The following is a 15,200-nucleotide window of genomic DNA, read 5'->3' on the forward strand; positions in this document are numbered from 1 at the left end:
AAGAGACCTGGCAGGCCAGAAAGGGCTGGCAGGATATATTCAGGGTCCTAAATGAAAAGAACATGCAACCAAGAATACTTTACCCAGCAAGGCTTTCATTCAAAATGGAAGGAGAGATAAAGAGCTTCCAAGACAGGCAGGAACTGAAAGAATATGTAACCTCCAAACCAGCTCTGCAAGAAATTTTAAGGGGGACTCTTAAAATTCCCCTTTAAGAAGAAGTTCAGTGGAACAATCCACAAAAACAAGGACTGAATAGATATGATGACACTAAACTCATATCTATCAATAGTAACTCTGAACGTGAACGGGCTTAATGACCCCATCAAAAGGCACAGGGTTTCAGACTGGATAAAAAAGCAGGACCCATCTATTTTCTGTCTACAAGAGACTCATTTTAGACAGAAGGAAACCTACAACCTGAAAATAAAAGGTTGGAGAACCATTTACCATTCAAATGGTCCTCAAAAGAAAGCAGGGGTTGCCATCCTTATATCAGATAAATTAAAATTTACCCCAAAGACTATAGTGAGAGATGAAGAGGGACACTATCTCATACTCAAAGGATCTATCCAACAAGAGGACTTAACAATCCTCAATATATATGCCCCGAATGTGGGAGCTGCCAAATATTTAAACCAATTAATAACCAAACTCAAGAAATACCTTGATAATAATACACTTATACTTGGTGACTTCAATCTAGCTCTTTCTACCCTGGATAGGTCTTCTAAGCACAACATCTCCAAAGAAACGAGAGCTTTAAATGATACACTGGACCAGATGGATTTCACAGATATCTACAGAACTTTACATCCAAACTCAACTGAATACACATTCTTCTCAAGTGCACATGGAACTTTCTCCAGAATAGACCACATACTGGGTCACAAATCGGGTCTGAACCGATACCAAAAGATCGGGATAGTCTCCTGTATATTCTCAGACCATAATGCCTTGAAATTAGAACTTAATCACAACAAGAAGTATGGAAGGACCACAAACACGTGGAGGTTAAGGACCATCCTGCTAAAAGATGAAAAGGTCAACCAGGAAATTAAGGAAGAATTAAAAAGATTCATGGAAACTAATGAGAATGAAGATACAACTGTTCAAAATCTTTGGGATGCAGCAAAAGCAGTCCTGAGGGGGAAATACATCGCAATACAAGCATCCATTCAAAAACTGGAAAGATCTCAAATTCAAAAGCTCACCTTACACATAAAGGAACTAGAGAGGTTTGGCGCCTGCCTTTGGCCCAGGGCGCGATCCTGGAGACCCGGAATCGAATCCCACATCAGGCTCCCGGTGCATGGAGCCTGCTTCTCCCTCCGCCTGTGTCTCTGCCTCTCTCTCTCTCTCTCTCTGTGACTATCATAAATAAATTAAAAAATTAAAAAAAAAACACATAAAGGAACTAGAGAAAAAGCAACAAATAGACCCCACCCCCAGCAGAAGAAGACAGTTAATTAAAATTCGAGCAGAACTCAATGATATCGAGACCAAAAGAACTGTGGAACAGATCAACAGAACCAGGAGTTGGTTCTTTGAAAGAATTAATAAGATAGATAAACCATTAGCCAACCTTATTAAAAAGAAGAGAGAGAAGACTCAAATTAATAAAATCATGAATGAGAAAGGGGACATAACTACCAACACCAAGGAAATACAAACGATTTTAAAAACATATTATGAACAGCTGTATGCCAATAAATTAGGAAATCTAGAAGAAATGGACGCATTCCTGGAAAGCCACAAACTACCAAAACTGGAGCAGGAAGAAATAGAAAACCTGAACAGGCCAATAACCAGGGAGGAAATTGAAGCAGTCATCAAAAACCTCCCAAGACACAAGAGTCCAGGGCCAGATGGCTTCCCAGGGGAATTCTATCAAACGTTTAAAGAAGAAATCATACCTATTCTACTAAAGCTGTTTGGAAAGATAGAAAGAGATGGAGTACTTCCAAATTCGTTCTATGAGGCCAGCATCACCTTAATTCCGAAACCAGACAAAGACCCCACCAAAAAGGAGAATTACAGACCAATATCCCTGATGAACATGGATGCAAAAATTCTCAACAAGATACTAGCCAATAGGTTCCAACAACACATTAAGAAAATTATTCATCATGACCAAGTAGGATTTATCCCTGGGACACAAGGCTGGTTCAATACTCGTAAAACCATCAATGTGATTCATCATATCAGCAAGAGAAAAACCAAGAACCATATGATACTCTCATTAGATGCAGAGAAAGCATTTGACAAAATACAGCATCCATTCCTGATCAAAACCCTTCAGAGTGTTGGGATAGAGGGAACTTTCCTCGACATCTTAAAAGCCATTTACGAAAAGCCCACAGCAAATATCATTCTCAATGGGGAAGCACTGGGAGCCTTTCCCCTAAGATCAGGAACAAGACAGGGATGTCCACTCTCACCACTGCTATTGGAAGTCCTCGCCTCAGCAATCAGACAACAAAAAGACATTAAAGGCATTCAAATTGGCAAAGAAGAAGTCAAACTCTCCCTCTTCGCCGATGACATGATACTCTACATAGAAAACCCAAAAGCCTCCACCCCAAGATTGCTAGAACTCATACAGCAATTTGGTAGCGTGGCAGGATACAAAATCAATGCCCAGAAATCAATGGCATTTCTATATACTAACAATGAGACTGAAGAAAGAGAAATTAAGGAGTCAATCCCATTTACAATTGCACCCAAAAGCATAAGATACCTAGGAATAAACCTAACCAAAGAGGTAAAAGATCTATACCCTAAAAACTATAGAACACTTCTGAAAGAAATTGAGGAAGACACAAAGAGATGGAAAAATATTCCATGCTCATGGATTGGCAGAATTAATATTGTAAAAATGTCAATGTTACCCAGGGCAATTTATACGTTTAATGCAATCCCTATCAAAATACCATGGACTTTCTTCAGAGAGTTAGAACAAATTATTTTAAGATTTGTGTGGAATCAGAAAAGACCCCGAATAGCCAGGGGAATTTTAAAAAAGAAAACCATAGCTGGGGGCATCACAATGCCAGATTTCAGGTTGTACTACAAAGCTGTGGTCATCAAGACAGTGTGGTACTGGCACAAAAACAGACACAGATCAATGGAACAGAATAGAGAACCCAGAAGTGGACCCTGAAATGTACGGTCATCTAATATTTGATAAAGGAGGAAAGACTATCCATTGGAAGAAAGACAGTCTCTTCAATAAATGGTGCTGGGAAAATTGGACATCCACATGCAGAAGAATGAAACTGGACCACTCTCTTTCACCATACACAAAGATAAACTCAAAATGGATGAGAGATCTAAACGTGAGACAAGATTCCATTAAAATCATAGAAGAGAACACAGGCAACACCCTTTTTGAACTTGGCCACAGTAACTTCTTGCAAGATACATCCACGAAGGCAAAAGAAACAAAAGCAAAAATGAACTATTGGGACTTCATCAAGATAAGAAGCTTTTGCACAGCAAAGGATACAGTCAACAAAACTAAAAGACAACCTACAGAATGGGAGAAGATATTTGCAAATGACATATCAGATAAAGGGCTAGTTTCCAAAATCTATAAAGAACTTATTAAACTCAACACCAAGGAAACAAACAATCCAATCATGAAATGGGCAAAAGACATGAAGAGAAATCTCACAGAGGAAGACATGGACATGACCAACAAGCACATGAGAAAATGCTCTGCATCACTTGCCATCAGGGAAATACAAATCAAAACCACAATGAGATACCACCTCACACCAGTGAGAATGGGGAAAATTAACAAGGCAGGAAACAACAAATGTTGGAGAGGATGCGGAGAAAAGGGAACCCTCTTACACTGTTGGTGGGAATGTGAACTGGTGCAGCCACTCTGGAAAACTGTGTGGAGGTTCCTCAAAGAGTTAAAAATAGACCTGCCCTACGACCCAGCAATTGCACTGTTGGGGATTTACCCCAAAGATTCAGATGCAATGAAACGCCGGGACACCTGCACCCCGATGTTTCTATCAGCAATGGCCACAATAGCCAAACTGTGGAAGGAGCCTCGGTGTCCATCGAAAGATGAATGGATAAAGAAGATGTGGTTTATGTATACAATGGAATATTACTCAGCCATTAGAAACGACAAATACCCACCATTTGCTTCAACGTGGATGGAACTGGAGGGTATTATGCTGAGTGAAATAAGTCAATCGGAGAAGGACAAACAGTGTATGTTCTCATTCATTTGGGGAATATGAATAATAGTGAAAGGGAATATAAAGGAAGGGAAAAGAAATGTTGGGAAATATCAGGAAGGGAGACAGAACATAAAGACTCCTAACTCGGGGAAACGAACTAGGGGTGGTGGAAGGGGAGGAGGGCGGGTGTTGGAGGGGAATGGGTGACGGGCACTGAGGTGGACACTTGACGGGATGAGCACTGGGTGTTTTTCTGTATGTTGGTAAATTGAACACCAATAAAAGTTAATAAATAAAAAAAAAAAAAAACTTTAAACAACCTAGATGTCCTTCCATGGATGAATAATTGACCAAACTCTAGGTACCTCCATACCATGGAAATACTGCTCTGCAATTTTAAAAGATGGTCTTTTTCTCTACACAAAAATCTCGATGAATCTCCAGAGAAATATGATGAGTTAAAGAAACTAATCCCAAAAGGTTACATACTGTATGGTTCAACTTATGTAATATTCTTGAAATGAAAAGGTTATAGAAATCTCTTTAGGAAGAGAATGGGAGTGGGAGCAAGCAGATGTAACTATAAAGGGATAACATGAGGGGTCCTTGTGATTATGGAAATATTCCGTATCTTGACCACATCAATGCCAATGTCTAGTTTGTGATATTGTACAGTTTCACAAGGTGTTATTTTGGAGGAAACAGGGTGAAATGTACAAGAGATCTCTGTATTATTTCTTAGAATTACATGTTAATCTATAATTATCTTTTTAAAAAAAGTTTAAAGAAAAGTAATTTTAATATTTCATGATCTCTCTGATAGCTTCTGCACTGTTTCTGTTTAAGCCCCCATTCATCAGAGGGCGGGACCTCCCTGTTTCCTTAGATGTGAGTTTCAGGAGGGTTAACATGATGCCAGTCCTGGGTTTGGAGTCATCATCTGTTCTGGTGTCTACCCAGAGTAGCATCCAGCCATCTGTCCACCTAGGACACTGCTCTATCCTCTTCGCTTTTGTGGCTGATGGTTCCATTCCAGTGCTCCACTAGTTATTTCTCTCAGTGGGCTGCAGGAAAACTTCAAAGACCATCTTGGGTCTATTTGGCAGACACACCCAGTGGATATTCCCACTCCACAAGTCGAGGGGCTGGAGGAGCTCGAGGACTATGCCTGGGCATTGGGGACACAGGTCTCCTTTGTTTTAAGTTTCCTCAGTTTTTCTGGCATCCTTCAGCTATATCAAGGATGAAACAGAGGATTTGATGGTGCATGGTTAAGTGACCACACAGTGCACGTTGTGGTCTCTTGTGTCCCCACGTGACTCCAGGTCCAGTTGGTGGCTAGGGAAGGGCTTGGGCCCCTTGTCATGTATCCACAGCCATCCAAATACTCTTTGCTTCCTTTTTGATTCTTCTCTCCCGCAATTTAAATTTATCTACCCAGAGGAAAGTGTGGGAGAGTGGATATATTCTTCCAAATCCTATGTCTTAGGTCTGGTCCTCACATTTTTCTCTCTTTGGTTCTCAGCATTCTGATAAATCCTTCTCCTGGGAGAATAGCATGGAATCCCTTTGTTGCCACTAGAATTGGTCAGATTAACAGGACACATGGAGGCAAATCCTCTTGTCATTACATCATAATATCATCCTGTGACATTTTCTACCATCTTTCTGTCCTCGGCCTATTTACTCTCCAGCTTGTCTTTCCCTTCAGCTTGTCGCCCAGGTCCTGGAGCATAAAGATATAGGCTTTGTGATGGTGGATGCCAAGAAAGAAGCCAAGCTTGCCAAGAAGCTGGGTAAGTGGGACTTTTTGAGGTCTACCAGGGAAGAAATCAATGTGTCTTGCAAGAAAAGTACAGTTTAATTTCTTCATGCATGATAACTGGACTATTTTTAAATGAATACAAAATGACTCTGCACACCTTAGGCCTGGGTGGGGAAGAGTTTCGTGAAAGCAGTATCATGTGAATTATTTCACATGAATGATCTAATATATATTTGTATCATTGTAGAAACTGATGCCAAAGAGTTAAATCTTTCTCTTTTGGCTCCTAGAGAAGGTTAAAAGCCTAACCTTTTTATCTGACTGCTGTGGTGATCTCTCTGGGGGAGAGAAAAATCCTTTCTTCCATCACCTATTATTTCTTTACACCTTGGCTGAAGCAGCCAACACAACATAGCATTAATAGTAGTGACTCTGAGGTCCCAGTGGTTTCTAAATGTAAAGCTAAACCCCAGCTGGGCATTATCATTAAGATCGAGAGGGAGGATTTAGATGAGGCATGGTTAAGTGACCATACAGTGCATGTTGTGATCTCTTGTGTCAATAAATCATGTTTAAGTGCAAGTGAGCTTTCAGATTCTCACACCCCTAATCCCAAGGAAAGAGAGAATGGGTAGGTCCTCTGCTTTCTGAACACTCACACATGTGTACTGTCCATTTTGCCTTTTCTGCATGACCAGTGAAGAATGGCTATTTAAAAATAGCAAAGGGTTATAAACCAGGACCTTTGAAGAAAGGTTAATTGGATTTGGAGTAGTAAACACAGAAGGCAAAAAAAAAAAAAAAGATTAGTAGTGGCATCAGGTACGTGAAAGTTCATTATCTTAGGGCGTTACAAACAATTGTTCTCTATTTTATTTTCAAGAAGACCAGCTTTTTTTTTTTTTAAGATTTAAATTTTACAAGACTGTATTTAGATTAGACTAAGAAGAACTCATGACTGTAAAATGATAATGAATTATTAAGGATGTCTGGCATATCTTTTTCCCTGGAGACAAATTAAGGAATATTTTTTCCCTTGAGCAGAAAAACAAGGTATGTTAAACTCTTTCCCTAGTCAAAAGCAACTCAATGACTTGTTTCTCTTCTCCTAGAACCAATTGATTCCCTAGTTTTCTTTCCTATTGTTTTCATGGGAAGCTGAATTTGGGAGAGTTTCCAGTAAATTTAGTTAGAGGAAAATACTAGTGTTCTCATGATCTAAAGATTTAGAGAGGACACGCTGGGCAAACTTTCAAAAGAATGGACCAGTGGTTATTCTCCCAATGGATAGAACTTTGAAAAATCTACATGAACTTTTCTCCAAGCTCAGCCTGGAGGAATTGAGGCAGGTTCTTTTGGACTATTTGGTTCTTAGAGCTTACAGGACAATTATAGTTTGTGAACCTGCTCCTTGATCTTCACCTGCTCTTTCATTTGCCCGAGTTTCATCTCCATCGGGCTATGCTGAAAAAGCCTCCTGATTTCACTCAGAGCAAAATCCGACATCAGAACACTGGCTGATGTTCTGAAGGTAACCTTCATGATCGGTCATTGCTGACATCAAGGAAACCTGGTACATTGGCCCTTTGGATTTACAAATGGTGCTCCGGGATATGACCAGAGCTCTTCAGAGGTGCATGGGACACAGCAGGCAGTGGACCAGCCTCCCTTTCCCTAGAGGTTCTGCAAGAGAGTTCATTTGGAGAAAGCATCCTCCAGCTAATAGAAAGCTTGAAAACAATTAGTCTAAGGAATTAAGGATGCCATGCAATTGGACTAAATGCTAGTCTCAGTTATTTAGCATTCCTGGGGGGGAAACACTGTTTTCCAGCAAACATTTGTTAAAGCACACAGCATTACACCAGGAGCAATGGAGGGTAGAAAAGATGTAGAACCTTCCCTGGTGGCATCATCAACAAAGTGGGAAAAGAAGATGTGCAGAATTCAGCTATGATTGAAAAGTAAGCTGTCTGTTCTGGCCACGGACATTTATGATGTACCTGATGTGTCCAGCCTCTGTACAAGGTCCTGGGGTACCAAGGTGACAGTGGTGCTGCCTTTGGAGAGCTTTCTGTTCCAGCGAGTGCTGTAAATAGAACCAAGAGAAGAGCAGTAGTGACAAGAGGGTGGCCTTCTTGGGAAAAATAAGTCCTAAGCTGAGACCCGAAGGAACTGACCAGGATGGGGGCACAGGGGTAGAAGTGACCAAATTTGGGCAACCAGGAGAACATCTGTGACTTTTCCTATGAAGGGCAGGATTGGCATTATGTTGCAGAGGGACTGGAATGCCTGGGTAAGAAGTCAAGTGGGCAGGGGGCAGTGAAACTTTTGATAGGGAGAATAGGGTTGGCAGTATTTTTGGAAAATTAAAACAGTGGTAGAGTAGAGAACAGATTTTTCTTTCAAGTTAAAGTCCAGGTGGAGCTGGTGGTTCTTGACTATTTCAATTTAAATGTGTACTTCGGAAGCCCGTTGCAGGCATGGTTTCAAGGGAACTGATCCTAAGTTTAATGCTAGCTCCAATGGTCCTGACCCCACTGTCACCCAAGAATCCTGAGCCAGACCTCAGCCCACAGGATGGCTCTTCTTGCATCAGAATGACCTTGTCTCAGGGACTCTTTGTTTCTTCCAGGTTTTGATGAAGAAGGAAGCCTGTATGTTCTTAAGGGTGATCGCACGATTGAGTTTGATGGCGAGTTTGCAGCTGACGTCTTGGTGGAATTTCTCCTGGATGTAAGCATTTATGTACAGTGGCCCTGCATGGAGCTGTTTGGGTTCAAATGTATGGGGAAGTAGCATCCTAAAATAAGAACAGAGAAGCTAGGTAATCTGTCCTAGTCTAAGACCGATTCCTCATGCTTCACAAAAAACTAAGGAGGCCTATTTCACAGTGGTTTTTTCTTTTTTTTTTTTTTTTAAGATTTTATTTATTTATTCATGAGAGACACAGAAAGAGAGGCAGATACATAGGCAGAAGGAGAAGCAGCCTCCTCTCAGGGAGGCCCAATGAGGAACTAAATCCCAGGACCCTGGGATCACAACCTGAGCCGAAGGCAGATGCTCAAACATGGAGCCACCAAGGAGCCCCCACAGTGGTATTTTCTTCTACTAGGAAGCTAGTCCTTAAGTTACCTTAGAAACTGTTTTATTAGTGACCAGAGGGTTACGAATCGGGACTGTGTAGTAGTAACCCATGAATTCTCTTAGCAATTACACACCACCATGCCCTGAAATACCCTTGGCTTTGTTCCAGCGCTCCCGGAAGGGGGTTTAAGAGAGTGGGAAAGAGAGGTGGATAATCACCTGGAGATGGAGTAACAATCAGCTGAGTTACCCTCAGAATAGAATAAAAAGAGACAGGGCTAATGAGCCCCCCAATATCACATTCCCTCCCAGCATGGAGGTCTTAGATCCACCTGCTTAGGCAGATAGAGGAACAAACACCATAAAAATATGTTATCCATAGATAAACGCACACTTTCAATAATAGCTGTGAAGCTGAATGCTTTTGAACAGATTCCTGTACAGGTAAATGACATCCCTCCTGATGATTCCCTGTCTACCAGCTAGCGCACAGGGTCTGTTGCCTTTTCCTCACAGCCTCAAAAACCCAGGGAGAGTGAGTCAGAAGTGAGTTGAAGGCCACCTTCTGCAAAAAAAACACCCATAGACTCTGCTTGGCTCTCTCCTGGACTCATACCTGCAAGCCCTCAAAAAAATGAGGGAGGCAACAAAAAGCCTGACACTGTCCCATCTCTATCAGTTAAGTGGAGGCTCTTAGATGCACAGAACAGAAATCATGCTCAACCACCTGAACCAAAAAGCACAAATAGAAGAGCAGAGTGAGTACAGATTTTAGACTTATTGATGAATCATAGGTAATGCTTTATGTGTGGTTTTTCCTCAAGCTGACTCTTCTCAAGTTGGCTATAAGATAACCAGTGACTGGAGTTCCCATGCACATCTCCTCATTCATATCCAATGTGTGTGTGGGGGGGGTGTGAAGTGGGGGAGAGGATCTGGCTTCCACTGTTCTCTTAAAAGGAAAGGAGAACTTTCCTAAAGCTTTCGGGCAAATCTGCCCTAGAGTCATTGGCCAGAATTGGGTCACATGCTATTCCTAAATCAATAATGGACAAGAGAAGTAGAACTTGCCTAGTCTCGGCCTACCCCTTGAGTTAAGCCAGTTCCTCAGAAGGCTCTGCTGCTGGGCATACTGGGGGAAGATGGGGTCCACAGCTTCCTGCCAGTGTCCTACATGTGCGCCTGGTTTCTCACTGAGGAAGGAACGGTTCTCTTACTGGGAAATATTTCGTGTGTGTGTGTGTGTGTGGCATTCCAGCTAATTGAAGATCCTGTGGAGATCATCAACAGCAAACTCGAAGTCCAAGCCTTTGAACGCATTGAGGACCAGATCAAACTCATTGGCTTTTTCAAGAGTGAGGAGTCAGAGTGTAAGTTGTCTGTGAGCCCCACCTGTGAGTCTAAAGGATAGATTCCCAACCAGATATGTTAGAATGTTGCTCGTAAAGAGGATGGACCATCAGTATATCCTGTGCTGGGTGGAATAGAGGAAGAATCTTCCTTGTACCCACACAATGGACACATCTATAAAAATTATGCGAAGCAGGCAAGGATACTGGAAGAACATGAAGGTTGGGCCATGTTCTCTGGTCTTGGGAGGCAGGGGAGCGGTAAATGTTTTACAGAAGAGAGAAAAGTCTTCCTCCCCTTTTTCCACCTGCCCACCTACCAATGGGACTCTCTTCTAAAATAGGCAAATAGTGGGCTCTCTCTCTGATGTTGGCAGCTCCTGTGGCCACCAGTTGGAGAGCATCTCAGCCACTTGGACAGGATAAGAGGAAAATTTGGGTAGGCAGGGCTCAGCAGCTATAGCACAATGTGGACAATTACTGGCCAACCCCACAGCTGACCACCAAGGCTGCCTGCAATAGCACAGCCTCGCCCTTGGGTATAATCCCTTTGAACACTTTGTGGCTAGGTTTTGGGTGGGCACAGAAATGCATCATAGCATCACCACAACCCATATGAAGGCGAGAGAGTGGAGTGTGGGAGTCAGGAAGAGGAGGGACCAAGCAGGCTAATTCCTTGAGTATGTCTTTTTAAACAACTTTGGCAGCATGGTTTGATGAGGTAAGCTTTTTTCTGGAGGTTCAGCTTTAGAGAGAAGGAGAGTAAAAGTAGCATTAGTACATGCAGGACGTGCAAAGGAGGGCTGCTCATGATGTTTCTGGAAACTCCAGAACACTTGTAAAATATTTTGAAATTTATTTGTGAAATTGTTTCTTTCCCTATCTGCCAACTGGCACCCTTTGTCTTCTCACCAGCAAGCTGCCTATTTTCTTTCTCCCATGACCAGACTTAGCTGTCTTCTTGTTTGCTATATAAAAGCCTCTACTTACCTCCCTTAAAAGTATGCTGGGGGGAGATGGCTAGCCAGAGAAGTTTGCCCAGCCCTCCTTTGGGTGACTTCAATTTTTATGTTTTTTATAGATGCTGACTACTCTGGCGTGCTCCACCTGCCCTCTTTTTCTTTCTCCTTAATTTCCTCCTATTTCTCTTTATTTTTTTTTTCTGTCCCACCCTTCAATTTGTTTCGTCCTCTGTCTCTTTCCCCTCCATTAAGTTCAGGATAGCAGGTAACAAGCAAGGCAAGGCCACGATTGGGATAAAGAGCACATCTTCTGGTTCCTATCCTCCTTACTAAGCCAATGACAAAACCAGCTTCGCTTAATCAAACACATGTCATGTGCCAGGGCCTATGCCGGGAGCTCCATATAGATACCTTGCTTTCTTTCTCACTACTAACCTGTAAAGTGGTTACCATATTATCAACATTTTGATGAGGAGGAAATGAAAAGAACAAAAAAGTTGGTAACTATCATACGGCTAGTGAATAAATCCTAGAGCCAAGATTTAAATCCTAGCAATCTGACTTTATAGCTCACACACTTAAACACTGTTTTGTACTTTCAAGACTTTATGTACTGGGATCCCTGGGTGGCACAGCGGTTTCGCACCTGCCTTTGGCCCAGGGCGCGATCCTGGAGACCCAGGATCGAGTCCCACGTCGGGCTCCCGGTGCATGGAGCCTGCTTCTCCCTCTGCCTGTGTCTCTGCCTCTCTTTCTCTCTCTCTGTGTGACTATCATAAATAAATAAAAATTTAAAAAAAGACTTTATGTACTTTTTTAAGTCATGGCACACACAAAATGTGGTGATGCTTGAATAGCCCATGGGGTAAACTAAAAGGGATTTGGACTTAGTGGAAAAACAAAACAAAACATTCTTTTGCTTTATATACTACCACTACTAACAACAACAACAACAATAATAAAACAAGATAATAGAAAAGTTATCAATATTGCATTGTATAAATCTTCCAAATAAAATGTTTTTAGAGTTTTTGGGGAAAATGTTGTACTTGCTTCTAAAGCTATAGCTTTTGAAATAATGACATACAACTCCTGGTGAAGGGTTTAAATGATCTTTTCTTGACCATCACAGTCAACAAGAGACTTTGCTTGTGCATGTGGATGACAGCAAATGACAGGGCAACAGTCATTGCTTTTTCTTTGATTGAGAAGTGGTCTTTTCTTCCCACTGAACAGAATTTAGGAAATCTAATCTCTAACTTGTCCTTCAAATGTGTGAGCATTCTTTAAGCCCTCATGGCTATTACTCTCCTTTTCTTTGAAAACTGTAATATTCTTTGATAATCTGAATAGTTTTCAAATGCAATCGAAATTTCCCATATATTTCAAAATAATATCAAGGCATTTCCTTAGGAATACACAGATAGAGCTCTACTAGTCTTACCATGTTTTTCTAAAGAGTTAAGTAATAAAATCACCAGTGAGCCATGTCAATCTCTTTTTTAATGCTGAATTATTATCTTTAAATTGATGAAAGACTTTGTCTTTAGGAAGGTCTACTACCAGATCATGTTAGTAATACTGATGATGATGATGATGATGATAAAAATAGCAATCATACATCATTCATTCCACTGATATTAGTAGACAATACAAACATTAGAATATATTAAATCAAAACAAAACAGAAAGCCCTGAATATTTTACAGTGTGTCACAAACTGAAAAAACACTACTGATGACAAACTAGCTTGGACTATATAGTCACAATCACACCAACAAAAAGACCCAGTCAGGAAGTCAGGGGAGCTGCCTCTCCAAGGATCTCTCTAGCTGCCATGCTTGCCAACATCTTAGATAGAAAATAATTGTTATAGGATACAAGAAGTTTATAGAAGGAACTATTACTTTCATATATAATATTAACTACTATAGAGTTTTGAATGGTTGTAGAAAACATGTAGAAAGGGTTTTGTTTATGATTTTATTTATTTATTCATGAGAGACACACAGAGAGAGGCAGAGACATAGGCAGAAGTAGAAGTAGAAGCTCTCCACAGGGAGCCCAATGTGGGACTCAATCCCAGGACCCCGGGATCACGTCCTGAGCCCAAGGCAGATGCTCAAACGTGGAGCCATCCATGCATCCCTAGAAAATTTTATCACCACAAAAAATATATGTCTGTTGTGACATACTCCTGGCTGTCACACATGGACTGAAAAGCATCATGATGTTCTCTCAGGCATCCATGTCTCTCTATTTCTTCTTGCCCTCCAAAAGAGCATGGGGTCCATGGGTAGGGAGTTGGTAAGGTGCCCAGGGAAGCAGTGAAGAATCCGGTATTTCTGCTGTAGTGTGAGGGTGTTTGGTCCAGGAAGTTTAATGGCACAGAGGCACTGGCTTTGGAAAGTGATCCCAACCTATCCTCTAGAGCAAGAATAATGGAGACACAGTGGAGAACTGGAGGGCTTTAATGCATGGGTAGACTGGAATGGTCTTGGGGGAAAGGGTCCTAAGAGATTTGGGATCAAATTAGAAAGGGCTTGGAAGAACTGGGTGGCTACATCTTCCAAGAAAGTTGGGCATGAAGGTTCACATCTGGCTTGAGCATGTAGCTTTGGATGCAAGTGTAGAGAGAGGGTGGCAGGAAATTTCTGAGGGAACTCAGCTGATGGTGAAGAATGCCAAACTGGGGAAAATCTGGAGCTAGGGATGGGAAATATCCAGTATGGAAAACCCTGAGAGATGGGAAGAAAGATGAGGAAATGCTAAGGTAAGTCTGCAATAAGCTGAAGGTTGAAGGCTGGGTCTTCAGGGGCCTATTCCAGGAGGGGAAACTGAGGGTCAGACTAGAAGAGGCAGGAAGGAGCTGGTCACCATCAGAGCAGGACGTGAGGGCAGGAAAAACCTGGGATCACATGAGATCAGGCAGCAGGAGATTAGACCATGTACCCTAGAAGACAACCACCACTGTTTGGGCAAGGCTCAAGGCTCAACCACAGTTTGAAGTGCCAGCCTGGGGAGTTACCTTGCTCTACCCTCTTTCATCTTAAAATGGCTATACACTGGTTCCCCAGGTGAATAAGGGAATTCTCTGGACACAGGTGTAGGTCATAATTTCCAGGGGAGGATGTTCAAAGAGGTAGGGAGAGATTCATCAGGAACAAAGGGGTCAGAGAGGGAGGATACAGGGGATTCTTTTGGAGCCCACTGCAGCTCTGGATAGACATAAATGACTTAGGTATGGCTTTAACCCTTCCATTCTCTCCCACCTTCTCTCTATTCATTTTCCAAACTTCTCACCCACCTTCTTCCCCATCCACTCAGTTCTCTACCCCAACTATCAGGCTATAGGATATATTTTTTGACTACCCAGTTACTTTTATGGGGATGAGTTTGTGTGAATGTGTATCTGTATATACAGACATTCTTATAAATTTTCAACCCTCCTCATCTGTGTTTTTTTTGCACTTACCTCTATTCTAGCAACTATCACATTGCACTGTGGTTCTTTAAAGATCCATACCCTCTCTGAACTGTGTGCCTTTAAGATCAGTGTCTTTGTCTTACTCATCTTGGTGTTCCCTGAGCCAGTATTAGTCTTGAATGTTTTTGATTGAATATTAGAAAATTCTGCATGCTCCTGGAACTCTAGCATAAGCTTATGCCTCTAATGATCAAGAGAGAGAATACCAGAAAATGGGAAAAGGTTAATCTTCTTAAGAATGAATCATAGGATCACCAACTTTCAGGATGATAAGTGTTGTGCAATATCACCACCACCACCACCATCACCATTCACATTCCCATCACCCTCACTTTAAGGCTAAAATACCAG

At 41.7% G+C, this 15,200-nt stretch overlaps 1 protein-coding gene across 1 annotated transcript in view; it reads left to right on the plus strand.

Annotated features, from left to right (window-relative positions):
- CASQ2 (calsequestrin 2) overlaps positions 1-15,200 on the plus strand; it is a 71,277-nt gene that overhangs the window by 26,623 nt on the left and 29,454 nt on the right. The window contains exons 2-4 of the mRNA XM_041757127.1: positions 5,914-5,998; positions 8,600-8,700; positions 10,310-10,421. Coding sequence (XP_041613061.1) covers positions 5,914-5,998; positions 8,600-8,700; positions 10,310-10,421 — 298 coding nt within the window. The remainder of the gene's footprint in view (positions 1-5,913; positions 5,999-8,599; positions 8,701-10,309; positions 10,422-15,200) is intronic.

Source organism: Vulpes lagopus, chromosome 5, assembly GCF_018345385.1.
Source record: "Vulpes lagopus strain Blue_001 chromosome 5, ASM1834538v1, whole genome shotgun sequence".
Lineage (NCBI taxonomy): Eukaryota > Metazoa > Chordata > Mammalia > Carnivora > Canidae > Vulpes > Vulpes lagopus.